This window comes from Pempheris klunzingeri, chromosome 11, assembly GCF_042242105.1.
Source record: "Pempheris klunzingeri isolate RE-2024b chromosome 11, fPemKlu1.hap1, whole genome shotgun sequence".
Lineage (NCBI taxonomy): Eukaryota > Metazoa > Chordata > Actinopteri > Acropomatiformes > Pempheridae > Pempheris > Pempheris klunzingeri.
Window position 1 is genome coordinate 8,414,715 of NC_092022.1, and position 13,988 is coordinate 8,428,702.

Consider the following 13,988-nt stretch of genomic DNA (forward strand, 5'->3'; position numbering starts at 1 on the left):
TTCACTAGATGCAACTTGGCCTTAGAACCACTGAATGGGCTCGCTTTACACACCAGTTCTGGGTGATTGTTGGCCTTCTAAATGAATGGGAACTGTTTCATTGGGTTAGACACACACACACACACACAAACACACACACGTACACGCACGCACACACGTGCACATCATATATGCACACATGGGGTAAACTGTTGATTTGCCTTGTTTTATTAGGCCATCATTTAAGGGGCCTGAATAATGCATTAGGATGAAATTTATAGAGAACAGTTATTAGAAATGTGTGTGTGTGCTGTATGAGAGGCTGTTTAGAGTAAAAACACTGAACTGCGTGCACACACACACACATTGACACATTGCAAACATAAAAAAATAACCTGATTGTCTGCAGATGCCTACACAAAAGCACTCTGAGAAAGACACACATTTCTCTAGTTAGAAAACTCCAATTGCATTTCTAAAGAAACTGTGTCAAGAGCACTTCTATTATTTGCACCTGATATATATAGAAACTGATCTATAAAACAATACCAAATTATTATATGAGCATAAATATCTAAATTATGCATGATATTGCACACATTTGTCTGTCTTACATCATTAATGACATACAAATAAACAAATAAATTATACACTCTTTTTAAAAGGTTACTGCCTGCATTTGAATTTGCACTGTGTGCACATATTTCCATAAACTCATGCATTGTGCATGCTGATATGAAAAAAGAAAAGAAAAATCACTGAATAGTCTGTTGAATTATACATTTTAGCGCTGAGTGGCTGTGTATATGTGTGTGTGGTGTTTGTAAATAAATGATAGGGTCATACCTGTGAGCCACTACACCAAGCAAGTGGTCAGGAAAACAAAAGCAAAGCCGTTTGCTAAGTACAAACAACCGCAAAACACATCAAAAAACAATTGTGCACGTGGCCTTTTCTGGGTCTGATAATTCCCCACAATTTTCGCCGGTGCCCTGATTCTTTCTTTGACATTGTGTGGCAGTGGCAGGGGGCACTGATGTGAAAATCTTAAAAGGATTAGACAGGTTGGTGTTGCCAGCCAATTGGTGCTTGTCAATCTCGGAGGCCCCTGTGTGTTCCCTCTCTTGCTTGGCCCAAGCCCCCTTTCTCTCCATCGGTCAGGCTTAATGTCTGAAGCTTAAATGGACACACTAGCCTGTCCCCTCGATGTGACAGAGTGACAGGTGGCAGATCAAGACGTAAGGACAGAGAAAGGAGACAAAGACAGCGAGGAACAGGCGGCTAGAGACCGAGACAGGAGGGGGAAAGAGCCATGTAGGCAGGGATTACGAAACAAATAAGAGCGGAGTGACAGGAATGTGGAAACACACAAGCAAGTCATATGGATGCATATGGCTATACTGTCATACCGCCATCATGCTTTCTTGATTTGGCCCTTTGTGTTTGTTTTGAACTGACAACTTTTCATTCTCATCGCTCCTGCGGATGATTTTTTTTTTTCCACCTTGCTCAGATTCTGCACCTATTATATCCCAGTACATGACTGAGTAATCATTAGAGTCCAAACTGAAGTGAAAGTGAAATGTGTGTCAAGTAATGGCAGAGTAACACCACTGGTATTTCATTTGCAGAAAGTGGGACAAGAGTCGGCAAAGCAAGATTGGAAAAAAAAAAAAAAACAGCCTCTGCTGGATAAACAGAAACAGAGAAATATGCTACTATATTGCAGCTGTAAGTTGTGGCGCACTCGTTGCATGGGGTTGGGGTTGGGGCCTAGTTAAGCAGTTGGGGTTTTTATGGGCACTGGCTGGGCATCTTTCCAAAAGTATCCAAGTATCTGGTGCCTACCCCAGGTTTCTTTTTAGAGAGACAGAAAGAGAGAGAGTGAGACTGAGAGAGGATGTGACATGAGAAGCCAAAAGGGGGAGAATGCTGCCTCCATAGAAGAAGACCGTGCCTTGGATAATGGTTATTATGGGACTCAGGAGTGTCAGGCTATTCTTCAGCCTCTTTACATGGGTCATTTCCTAACAGCACTGGCAACTGGCCCAGCCACAGACACACAATGGAACCATTCCTTGGTCATTACCAGCGCACACATTTTGCTGCCACAACAAACACACGCACAAACACACATTAACATGCACACACAGATTCTCATAGATCAACACAGCGTTTCCTCGTCTCTGCCTCTTGCTGACAACACGGTGCTGTTTCTCTCATAATATGTGGACCACAAATCCAACCAGGACACCTCTGTCATGTCACTCACCTGGTCTCCCGTGAGGTGACAGGCGGCGAGGTTCTGCTCCTCAAATGACGGGGCAGAGCGGACGTACTTGAGCCAGCTGTTGCTGGTGGCGTCCAGGCCTGTGTCCAGCGCAAACTTGACGTTACCCATGTCATCCACCACCTGTTGAAGAGCAACAGGTTAGATATAATAAAAAGAATTTACAAACACACAATGGGCGATCATTAACACTTGGAATATTTATATGAATGCCACTTTCTAAGGAGGTTCTGGGCAGAAAGCTATGCCAGGAGGTTGATGTCAGTCAACTCTAAGACACACAGAGGCAACATGTCAGTGGGTGTTAGGGCCACCTAATGTTGTCAATCCCAACAAGAAGAGGAAAGAGGGAAAAGAGGAGAAAGGAGGAGGGAGTAGACAAACTGTGGCTTCTTTCACTTGTCTAAAGACTTTCTCTGGCACATATTGATCACCCTTTGTAACCCCTACGCCCCCCTGAGACTCCAAGAGCCAGTTTCATGTTACCCGCTTTCACAGAGAATGAAGGAGGATGGAGGTAGAGGTGAAGGAGGAAGAGGAGGAGGAGAAGAAGAAAAGAGGGACTCATTGTGGAGCAAGAAGTGAGGAGAAAACCAGGAAGGGGTAACAATGCTTTACAAAAATAGAACCGCATTCCTCACAAAATTGTAAATTAGGACATACTTTGAATGAGTCCTGAAGTTTCCCCCAAAGAACAGATATTACACAACAATGAGAGCATTTACGAAACGGGAGAGATTGTAGAGAGACTACAAACATGTTAGAGGCCAGAAATGTTGCCTTTAACTCTTGGCTTCCTTTGACTGCATTTCTGTGTGTGTGTATTGGTATCTGGGAGTGTGTGGTGGAGTTCAGCGGTGCTGGGGAATCTTGGGGCGGCTAGGCTGAGACCCCTAAGCTCACCCTCCACCAAGCTGGGGTTGAAGCTCCGATTTCGCCCCATTGCTGCATGTGATACTGAGCCTGTGTGAATTCTCTGGGGAGAACCGGCCTGAGACAGAACAACTCCTCTAATTACAACTCTCAATCAGCCTGGCCTGAGTTCAGCGCTGACCTCTAGCTTGACTCTCTGCGCTCCTAATCACAGGCAAATGTCTGCTGAAGGAAATCGAGGTGTGATGGAGAAGAACCAACAAACCGTCTGACGTTTTTAGATGTGCAAAGTTCGTGAACCTCTCTCACTGGCTGCTTTTTTAGAGGCACGTTTGTGTTTTTTTTCCAGCTCGTAAAGTGTGAATGGTCATGTTCTTGTTGTCTGGGTGAGCGCGTGCAGAGTGTGTATTTTCGTGGGTGGAGGCGCAGGTGCCAAGTTTGGTCAGTAAATATGTAAAGGGGTCTGGATGGAGGTGTGGAAGAACTGCCATGTGCTTGTTTGTACAAATACGGCAAGCGTTTTGGGTGAACGTGTGTGCGCATGGTTGAGTTAACAGCTTGAGGTAACAGAAACGTTGTGCTACATTTGAGCCGAAGTGTGAGTTTACCCTCTTCACTAAATGCGCCTGCTTTAGAATAACAATGCCTGTTAGTGCCTTGGCTCAAAATAATCACAAACTTGACCTATGTTTAAAAACCCTGTTCCTCAAATAAAAACAGTCGCTACTGCTTATGTAAATGCATTTGATGATTGTGAGAGTGGGAAAAGGGGCTGTTTATGCAAATCAGTTCCTGTTATGAATTTCCTGTAATTCACACTGAGATACTCAGAAGCAACTAATGCGATAATGTCGACTGGAAGAGAAACTTTATCCATTCCTCACTCTCCACATCTACAGCCTCCTCTGCTTCTAGTTTACAACTTAAACACTTGCTTGATCGAGTCCAGGCCTTTATTTTATGTGTGAAAACAGTCACTGAAAACTAACCAGGCATGCCCCCTCCTACAGACCCACTACTCCACCCAATATCTTTTCTGCAGTGTCTGGAGTCAGAGTGCACTTGTCATGGCATTACTGGGGAGCTGCGACAGGTATTGTACATGTTTCATGAACACATGGAGAAAAGCTGAGATCCAGGTGAAGTCAAGATGTGTGAGGGGTGGTGGGAAACTGCACAGACTGACACACACATCTATGAATACTGCCATGCCTGCGTATTGGGCACGATAGCATTCGTACACACACATTTGGTTCCCCCCTCTACTCCAATACGCACACCCACGGGTCTGATCATGGGCTTAATGAGCAGCAGACCTGTGTGTGTTGTGCGCTTTTGTGTGTGCACATGTGTGTGTGTGTTGTGTGGGAGGCCTGCTAACACCCTGTCTCCGGGTGGAAGCCTGATTTATAAGGCTTCAAATGAGGTGCAACAGAGAAGGAGAGCCAGAACAAGCCTGCGGCTGATTGTTTGTTTATTTACCTTTCTTTTTCACCCCCCCCCCCTACGTCACAGGGCGAAGAGAAGGGGGGGGGGGCAGAAATCATCAGCTCCACGTGCAAAAGGGTTTCAACAAAACAAAGCAAGCCAAGGCTGCTCAAAGTTCCCCTTAAAGTCATCATTCTTCAGCTAAGAGGCTAGAGGCAGAATGGAGAAGGAAGGAAGGAAACTGCTGTATTTGTATTTTCAAAATGTTGCATAAAAATGAATATCCAACAATAATTATCTCACACTGACTCCAGTGTGGATTTTCCATGTTGTTTATCCAGTAATTCTTACCGTTCTCATTCTGCTCATTTGGCCAGATCAGCGATTCACCTCCAACTTAACTTTCCAAGCCAGTGTACTGAAGCCTGTGTCTGACGACCTTCCTCCCCTGCTAACTAAAGGGTATTTGTAGTTTATTACTCACTGAATCTTTTTTTTATGATTTTTGAGATCATCATTGGGTTTTAAACAAACCCAAGGTTAGCAAGACATATTTGGGATAGAAAATGAAGGCAAACAGTAGAGTTATTGCCCAAACTGTCCGTTGTGAACATCAATCACAGTTTAGAGGTTGATTTCATGGTTCAGCTTTGGTCAACTTCGCTGTGAGCAAACACAGTTTCATTGGGTTAGGGTGTCTTCATTTCAGTTTACAACCCATCTGATCACTGAACTGCTTGTGTTTCTTGCCTCGTAACACTTCATTGTAGTAATTTTGCCAACTCATTGAAGTGATGGCTAAATCCATGAACACAAGATCAAAGTTGCAATAAATGAAAAGAATTATCCATTAAGGCCAAGAGCAGAAAACAGTCACCTTTATTAGGTTTATTCAGACTTTTATTCACTTTCATATCACTGATTCACTACCACCTAAAAGGTCAGTTTCAGAAATTGACCTATAGTTTTATTTGATTAAACACCATCAGAAAATTACATGACAGCGCACACACACACACACACACACGCACACACACACACGCACACACACACACACACGCACGCGCACACACACACACGTACCAACACTTGCACACAGACACAATGAGACCTCAGTGAAAGAGAAGCAGCTCTGAGTGGACAGGATGCAGAGCAAACTCCACAGGAAGCTCTGATAAGAGCACGACACTTATATCGCTCCTCACAGCACAAAGGGGAACCTTTGACAGCTAGGAACCTTTAATGGATGTCTCGGCATGCCCTCTCCTCCGCCAGTTATATCTGACGGATGTGTGTGGCGAACAGTACTGAATTAGTAGAGGAAAGTTGCTTGTACGGGTAGACGTTGGTGACAAGGTACATATTATTTTCTGTTTGACGGAGGGCAGAAAATGGAAATGGCGCGGTGGTGATTGTGATTCTGATGTGAGCTGGAGATAGAAGCAGACTTACAGCATGTGAGACATAACTGCTAGGTTATTGTGTGTCTCTAAGGGAATATTTTTATGAGGTGTGATCCTAGTTCTTTGTTGCTCTGCCCTGGGTTTCAATGTGTGAACACACCCTAGTTTGCATGTATTTGTATATGTGTCTGTTGTAGACAAAAGAGTAGCTATTTTCATACTGCTTTTTGTTGTTACAAAACTCTTACAAAAATTTTTGCAACTTCAATTTGACTTGTTTATAGGTGGTTTCCATGTCAGGAAATATAAAAAAGTTTATTTTATATGTAGTACATGCTTCAGCGGATTAAGGAGTTGATATTGCTTTCCCTTTTTCATATCACAGGGTATCAAGACAAGCAACAAGCCCTGGCCATTCCATGTGAAAGTCTACTAAATGTGTGTGTTTTTTTTTAAAGCTAGTCAAATGATAGTCACACAAAGATACATAGTGAGGCAGCCCCCTTTTCAACAAAAGTTAGCTGAATGATTTCTCTGCATTGAAGGTTTTTACTCCTGTGGAAAGCAGGAAAGCTGCACTTTGAACATGTAGAAAGAAGGCTGACTCTCCCCTGGTTCACTTACTCATATCCTGGGGAAGTGGACAAATGAAAAAAAAATTTTTTTTCAAAGACAAAGAGCAAAGAACAGGGGGCAGATTGCCTTTCGATATGGATCTGGCTTTTAATCTATCTACATCAAGAATCTGTGAAAATGTAGAGAAGGGACGAAAGGAGGAGACGCAGAATTGCATGCACTTCTCCTTGAAGCTGCTAGGGGGCAGTGTGGAATGAACTCTCTCCAGGTTGAGGAGCAGAAGTGAAAATGAGCCGTCCTTGCTCTCACTGCAGCTGTACACACATGCATATACAAAAACAAAATATAAAAACGGCAGACAGAGTAAGAACTACATGCACACACATACACACTTGACGAGAGGGTCAGTCATGGAAACAGAGCAGTGACAGTGACAGATTGAGTGGCTGTGAAGTGGACTGCGGAGCTGGTTGTTAGAGGTGTTGCAAATTAAGTTGCAGAACGACGAACAAGAAATAAAGAAGTGTGTGTGAGAGTGTGTATCCTTTCTGGAAAAGGATCTGTTTCCAGTTGGGAGGCCCCTTACCATCCACACACATATACACACACACACACACACACACACAGGCGGACTAATAAAGCGTCTGACAGAATACAGATCCCCACAGCCTCCGATGTGTTTGTGCACATTTGTGTGTGTGTGTGTGTGTGTGTGTGTGTGTGTGTGTGTGTGTGTGTGCCTGTGTGTGATGGATGGGGGCCTGCAGAGATGACCCTACCCTGCCACATCACTCAACAGTCTAAATGAGTGTGTGTCCGTCCACATTCGTGTGTGCGTGTGTGTGGAGGTGAGAGGTGGACAGGCACACAAGGGGTCCTGTCAATAAGCCTTCTCTTAGAGCAGGAAGGAAAAAGACAAAGAATAAAAGACACAAAGAAATAGAGAGAAAGAGACATTATTCATACTTTATTTTAACTCCAGTCTACTTTGGCTCTTTGTGTGTGTTAGTAAACCTGGGAAGAGGGTGTTTGTGTCAGTGGATGTGAATACATGTACAGTACATGTAAGAATTAAATGGGCTCAATAAGATTTTAATAATGTCTAAATAAAATGTGTATATAAATTATATCAATGACAAAGTTACACAAAGCCTGTCTTGTTAACATACAAATTCAGAAGAAGCTCTAATTAACAACATATTTGTTCATTCATAAACTTGAATTTGTCATGTTTTTTTATAGGTTTACAAAATGTTACGTACAATCACAGGCTTCGATCCCTCCACAAATCCAAAATTTTACTGATTGCCCATGAAAAACAGCATGCAAAATACATGCCAGCTCACTTCACGTCTTACCGTTTCAAAAAAATGGACAGTTGATGTGGGAGAAACCCACACCAGAAAAGATGTATTCCTTGATAAAGCTTCAGTTCTGTTCAGTGAATTCAAAATTACATTTTCACCTGAGTGTAACACTATTCAATACAGGGAAATCTGATCCTTTCAGCTCTGAAGGTGAAGTTGACAGAATTTGTCAAGCATGACTCATTCATTTTCTTATTCAAATGTTCCCAACCAGTCCACAGATTTAAACAGACACAAGCTCAAGCAGAATGAGTTGCTGTTAATGTGCTCTGCACGAGACTATACTGTACAATAATGCATATAACATAATGATACTACACATTTTCATTTTCCTCTCCTGCCTATTAGAACCACAAAATCTCCTCATTCCTGACCTTTCATGCATATAGCGCACATACACAAAAAGACACCAAATCATCCGCACACTGCAGTAGCAGAAAACAAACATAACTGTCAAATATAGGGGCCGTTTGTTCGTCCAGCTAAATTCAAATTGTATTCAAATATTATTCAAACATGTTCTTCAAACAGCTATAATGTGAAAAAAACATGTGCACTTCTACCGTCTTAGCCCATCAAATTGTGCTGACAATGTTTTATTAATACACTCACTTAATAATTTAAAGCAAACTAATAGACACATTAAATTACAGATGTAACTGTCACTTACACATCCTTGAATTAAAATAGGATTTCAAATATTTTCATAGAAAAGGTTCAGTTCAAATAAAGATTAAGTTGAAAATGGAGTGTGTGTATGCCTGTGTGTATGTGTGTGTAAGGCCAATTACTGATGTTGGTAATAGTACACCTGTGTAGCCATGTCTGGCAGCCTAATGATAGCTAAAGAGGAAACAGGCTGTAAATCCACACATACGCGCACGCACACACACACACACACACACACACACACACACACACACACACACACACACACACACACACACACACACCTTCCTTTTGTGCGGTAAGAGCTCTTGTGTTGAATATCACATATTTACTGTTTGTCTCTGTCAAAGGCACAAGTGAATACCACTGTAAAAAGGTGTGTCTGTGAGCGTTAGCTTTGTCACCAGTAATATGTACGCAAGGTGTTGGAGTGTGTGTTCGCAGCGTGTGAGTGTATGTGTGGTGTGTGTGAAGGTGAGTGAAGCCGTGTTAAATGTGACCCATTTTATCTGGGCCGGGCAGCCATCGACATAATTAAAAACCAGGCGGGCAGGCCAGGGAGGGCCTGGGGCCTTGTAAAAGCCATCTGGGTTGAAGTGTGTGAGAGTGTGTGTGTCTGTGTGTGTGTGTGTGTGTGTGTGTGTGTATCCGCATGTATTGTGAGTGTCAGAATGTGGCCCGACTCACTAATGACCCAACTTGCTTCTCTTAAATCAGCGTCTCTACAGTCACCGTCATAGAGCTATCATTTGTGGTGAGTGTACATGTGCCACACTGAAAACAGCATGTGAAAGGTTCCAATGTCAATCTCCCACACTCACAGAGTAACTATAAAGTCAAATCTCATTTTGTTTGAGTTTGACCTGTCTAACTTTTCCCTATAAGAGACTTCCCATGCAGGTTGGAATATGAAGCTATATGTATGGGGATTTATGATATTGAACATTACTTCATAAAGGGTCATGTATTACCTGATGATAATACCAACTAACATGGATTGTTACATTAACAGATTTGAATACATTTTGGCTTAATATTCTTATTCTTATTATGTTACCCAGCAGTTCTGATTTTGTCATGATTTTTACATTACCATATTGTCAGTACTGCATTAGTTTTGCTCTCTGCCTCCAGCAACAGGAGGCCGGACATCAATTCTGTTTTTAAAAGCCACCAATGACCATTTTTCAACTTTGGATTACAAATATGTCCAAACAGGACAGGAGCTTTTTGTATGTGTAGCCAATGATGACACATCAGGAGCCACGCTGTGTTATTTTTAGCATCACGCCGCCATGTCCACCTCCGCATCCCTGCAGCTCCTGCAGCTCCTGTGAATTAGCAGGTTGCCATGTGCTGGGTTGCCAGGTTAGGGTAACTTTAAACAGGAAGTGTGCGCTCTTTAAAAGAAGAGAGGCAGTGAGTTTTCAGGCTGGACCTCGTTAATGAAATGGCTTTGTGTTATTTACAGCCCCTTGTTAAAAGGCTGGATGAGTGTGTGTAAGAGTGTCTGTGTGTGTGTGTGTAAATGCACATGCTTGTGTATGTCATCTTACACGTGCTGTGTATGTATGTGCAGGTGTATGTGCTTATGTGCATGACTTTTTGCCTGTGTACATGTGTGTTTTTATGTATGTGTGATGTGTTCAGTGTACAAGTGAATGTGTGTGTCTGTGTGTGCAGAGAGGTTACCATCATGCCATGTCTGTTTTACTGTTGGACAGCCTTTTACAGGCCGGGCTTTATGATATGTATTTAGGGCAATTAGTGTGCAGATATACTGGCTCATTATTGTAAAGCAGGTGCAGTGTAAATGGGGAAATATATGAACAGTACATCAGGGTCACACACTCTGTCTGTGGTGTTTGAAGGCTAACAGCTAGACTTGTGTGTGTGACAAACAGGAGCACACACTGAACTTGGAGGAAACCGTTCCTCATGCTCATCATTACAATAAATGAAGAACATTTCTCATACTTTAAAATGAGCTAAACTAATTGTTAACAGGCTTCAGAGGAGAACAAAGTGAATCAACTGGTTGAATATTAACTTAGAGGGAGGCAGAGTTAGTAAAGTATGCTTATTGGCTGGAGGGAACGCACAGTGAGCAGAGTGGTTGCTCATCGGCTGCAGGAAACAATGTTTGATGTTTGGCGCCGCTGGTCTCTAGAAGAGTCCACAGCAGGGACACAGATAAACCTACAAACCCAAATGTATGTACTGAATTACTACATGTTTGTATAGCCATGATATGAGGGATTTCCATGTCATAAATCTTTGTGTAAAAAAAAAAAATGTCAGTGTCTCTGTATCAGGCACTTGGGAATTTTCAAATTTTCTATATAATGCTAAAATGGCAATGGCAATTTTATTTATATAGCACATTTCATTACACGTAAACATTACACAGGCAAAAATTTTAAAAATGTTTACTTGTTTGTATTGTTTGCAAGATTGGCAATGGACTCTAAATTAAGAATTTATACATTTCAATGAACAATGGTGGAAAAAAAACCATGTAAAACATGAAATATTATTTACTCAATGAAACATGAGAGGGGTAAGATATGGGTTTCTGAATTTGAGGATATAATACATACAGCAATCATGGCATTCTTTTGTCGAAGTCCTTAAGTAGTGGGGATATAAAATAAAATTTCCTAACCTCAAGCAAAGCAACTAAATCAATCAAGTCTAATGCATCCATGCCAAGAAAAATGACAAATAATAATGCGGTGAGGAAGCTTGCATTCAACATTGACACAACTTGACCTCCACTCTATCGACTGACATCGGAAGTGAAACACAAAATGGGACAATTCCTGGAACTGTGCAAACACAAATAGGGAAGTGGTGCTCCGAACAAGTTTGCAGTGCATGTAACACTATCAATTATTTATTAACACCCAAATAAAGGAATACTTCCTTCAAAAACATTTGCTTTTGTGATACAATAGAGAATGATGGAGGGAGCGAGAAGCCGAGAATAAGAGACACAGAAATGCAGTGACAAAAACTATTCATTTGTAATCTATTTCTAGGGATCCAATCCAGAAAACAGGGGTTTCCAATATGGAATGAAAGAGAGTTTTCCCTCTGCATGTCGGTTTCTGCTCAGTGTCAAATCAATGTTGACCTCAACATTTATCCCATCAAATCTCATTCTTCGAATCTCAGAGAAAGAGACTGACACAAAACAGAAGATGTCACGTCTGTCTCCAACCATTCCCTTTAAATTGTATTTTTTAGTGGAATGTCATTTTGTCCCTGCATCACAGAAAGTTCCACTGTCCTTGTGTTTTATGAGATCAATGTCTTGGCAGGACAGCAGAGAGCTGAGACTGAGACACGTAAACCCTGTGAGGCATGAAGCATTTAAACTGGAGAGAGCCTGCAAGAGACTGATGGAGAGTAACACTAACATATATTCCACTTTCTGTCTGTCTTATGGTCCTCCTCTCTCTTTCTCAACCCATCCTCACCCACACTCTTCCCGGCTTTTTTGCAGGATGTTTGAATTAGAAAGTTCAGTAAATTTGCAGTAAATTCGTGCACAGAAAAAAAGTCAGCTGGCCAGGACAGCATGTGGCAGAACCCCTGTGTGTCTTCAGGCCTGGGACTTATTGGAACCATCTGAGCAAAACTCTTCGTTTACTGTAACAACCACACTCCAATTTCTCCTCTCTCCTCCTCCTCCTCCTCCTCCTCACCTGTAGTGAGGAACCAGGCTTTTTCTCCTCAGTCTGATGACCCAAAATAAAAGATTTACTCTAGAATAAAAAACTTACAAAATACACAGAGAGACATGAGCTTGTATTGGCTAAATACAAACAAAAGCCTCATCATTACAAGGTGAGACCCTATTTTTAAAGACCTACGTTTAGATAAAGACCTATTTTTAGAGGAGAACATGAGAGAAAAAAGGTTGGCAGATATGCCATCTATGTTGTTTTCAATGTATAGTCACATAATTGACAACAGATTTAGACTGAGTTAATGGTTGGTGTAACCGCAACAAAATACTACTACTACTAAAAAAAATAAATATTTTAATAATATAAATAATAATATAATAAATAATATATATAAATAATATTTTCTTTTTTTTGGTTTTGTTTCTATGACAGTAAACCGGACATATTTTGGGCTGATTATCTCTTGCAAACAACCTGTAGATGGACAAGTAGAAACTGGGTAAAACTGAACAAACAGACAAATAACTATTACACAGTCCTGTCTTAAAGTATAATGACTCATGCTGTAATACAAGCGGTCCCTCCATTAAAAAAACAGAACACATTCTAACCCTTGACTACTTGTCTGGCAGTTGTGAGGAGAGGTGCCCTGCCTCAAAGGATTAGCTGTAGCCATAGAGGCATACGTGATGCTATGAGACGTGTTACTCTCTTGAAACAGGATTAGAAGAATATCTGGCTATTCTCATCTCTACCAAGAGAAAATTTTATGTGTGTGTTCTCATCTGTGCTCTGTGTGTGGCGGCTGAACATAGGTCTGCCTATCTGAGTATGTCTCAGCCTTGCACCAGCCTCTACATCAGTCCACACACATGTAGGCCGGCCCTCCTCCCCTCCTCTACTTTACCAGGGGCTGAGACTAGCAGGAGGGCCAATAAAGCTTACTCTCTGAGTGTTGGGCCTGCTGGCGAGAAGCAGAGGAAAAGACCTATTTCACTGTTGTGTAAACCATTGTTTCATTTCCACACTTCTCTCTCCGCTCTGATATTTCACAGGGTTTTTGGCCCCCGTTCAAGTGTGAACACAATACAGCTATTGAGATCATCGCTCGCACCTCCTGGCCTGAGCCAGGCTCAGCACTAGCTTTAGCTCTCGCTGCTACGACCTCATGCGCAAATCGCCAGAACTACCTCTTCCTTTTCTTTCCTATATTTTCATTTCTGTTTTGACTTGGTATGCGGCACAGACTCACAACACCCCCGTACCCCATCCCCCATCTTGTCATCTTAAGCCTTTACCCCTAACTCTGGCTCTGGAGGGCCCCAGTGTGCAGGTAATGGATCCTGCACGACCACCTCCACCCAGAGGCCCATATATCCAACTTTTAATTAAGAACGCTCATCCCCTCTCCTGAAGGAAAGGCAAATGGTAGAATAGGCTGGGGGTAGAAGTGTGTGAATGTATGTTCTGTGTGTGTGTGTGTGATGCAGAAGAGCCCTGCAGCCATCTGGTTTCTGTTAGACACAATATTAAGAGTGTGTCAGTGGCTGATGGCTATCAATCTGCCCTTTAATGTAGGACGGGATATATGGAGGGATGGATGGATATGAGCCCCCCTCAGAGAAGCAAATGGCTAAATGGGCGCATTAAGGTGATTGAGACCCATGCTAGAGATGGGGCCCACGGTGGAGCTGCACAAGGAGGCTTG

At 42.2% G+C, this 13,988-nt stretch overlaps 1 protein-coding gene across 5 annotated transcripts in view; it reads right to left on the minus strand.

The window, feature by feature from the left end:
• Nucleotides 1–13,988, minus strand: part of prdm16 (PR domain containing 16) — a 172,648-nt gene that overhangs the window by 19,899 nt on the left and 138,761 nt on the right. For all 5 annotated transcript variants that reach the window (XM_070839877.1, XM_070839879.1, XM_070839878.1 and 2 more), the window contains one exon: nucleotides 2,252–2,392. In XM_070839877.1, coding sequence (XP_070695978.1) covers nucleotides 2,252–2,392 — 141 coding nt within the window. The remainder of the gene's footprint in view (nucleotides 1–2,251; nucleotides 2,393–13,988) is intronic.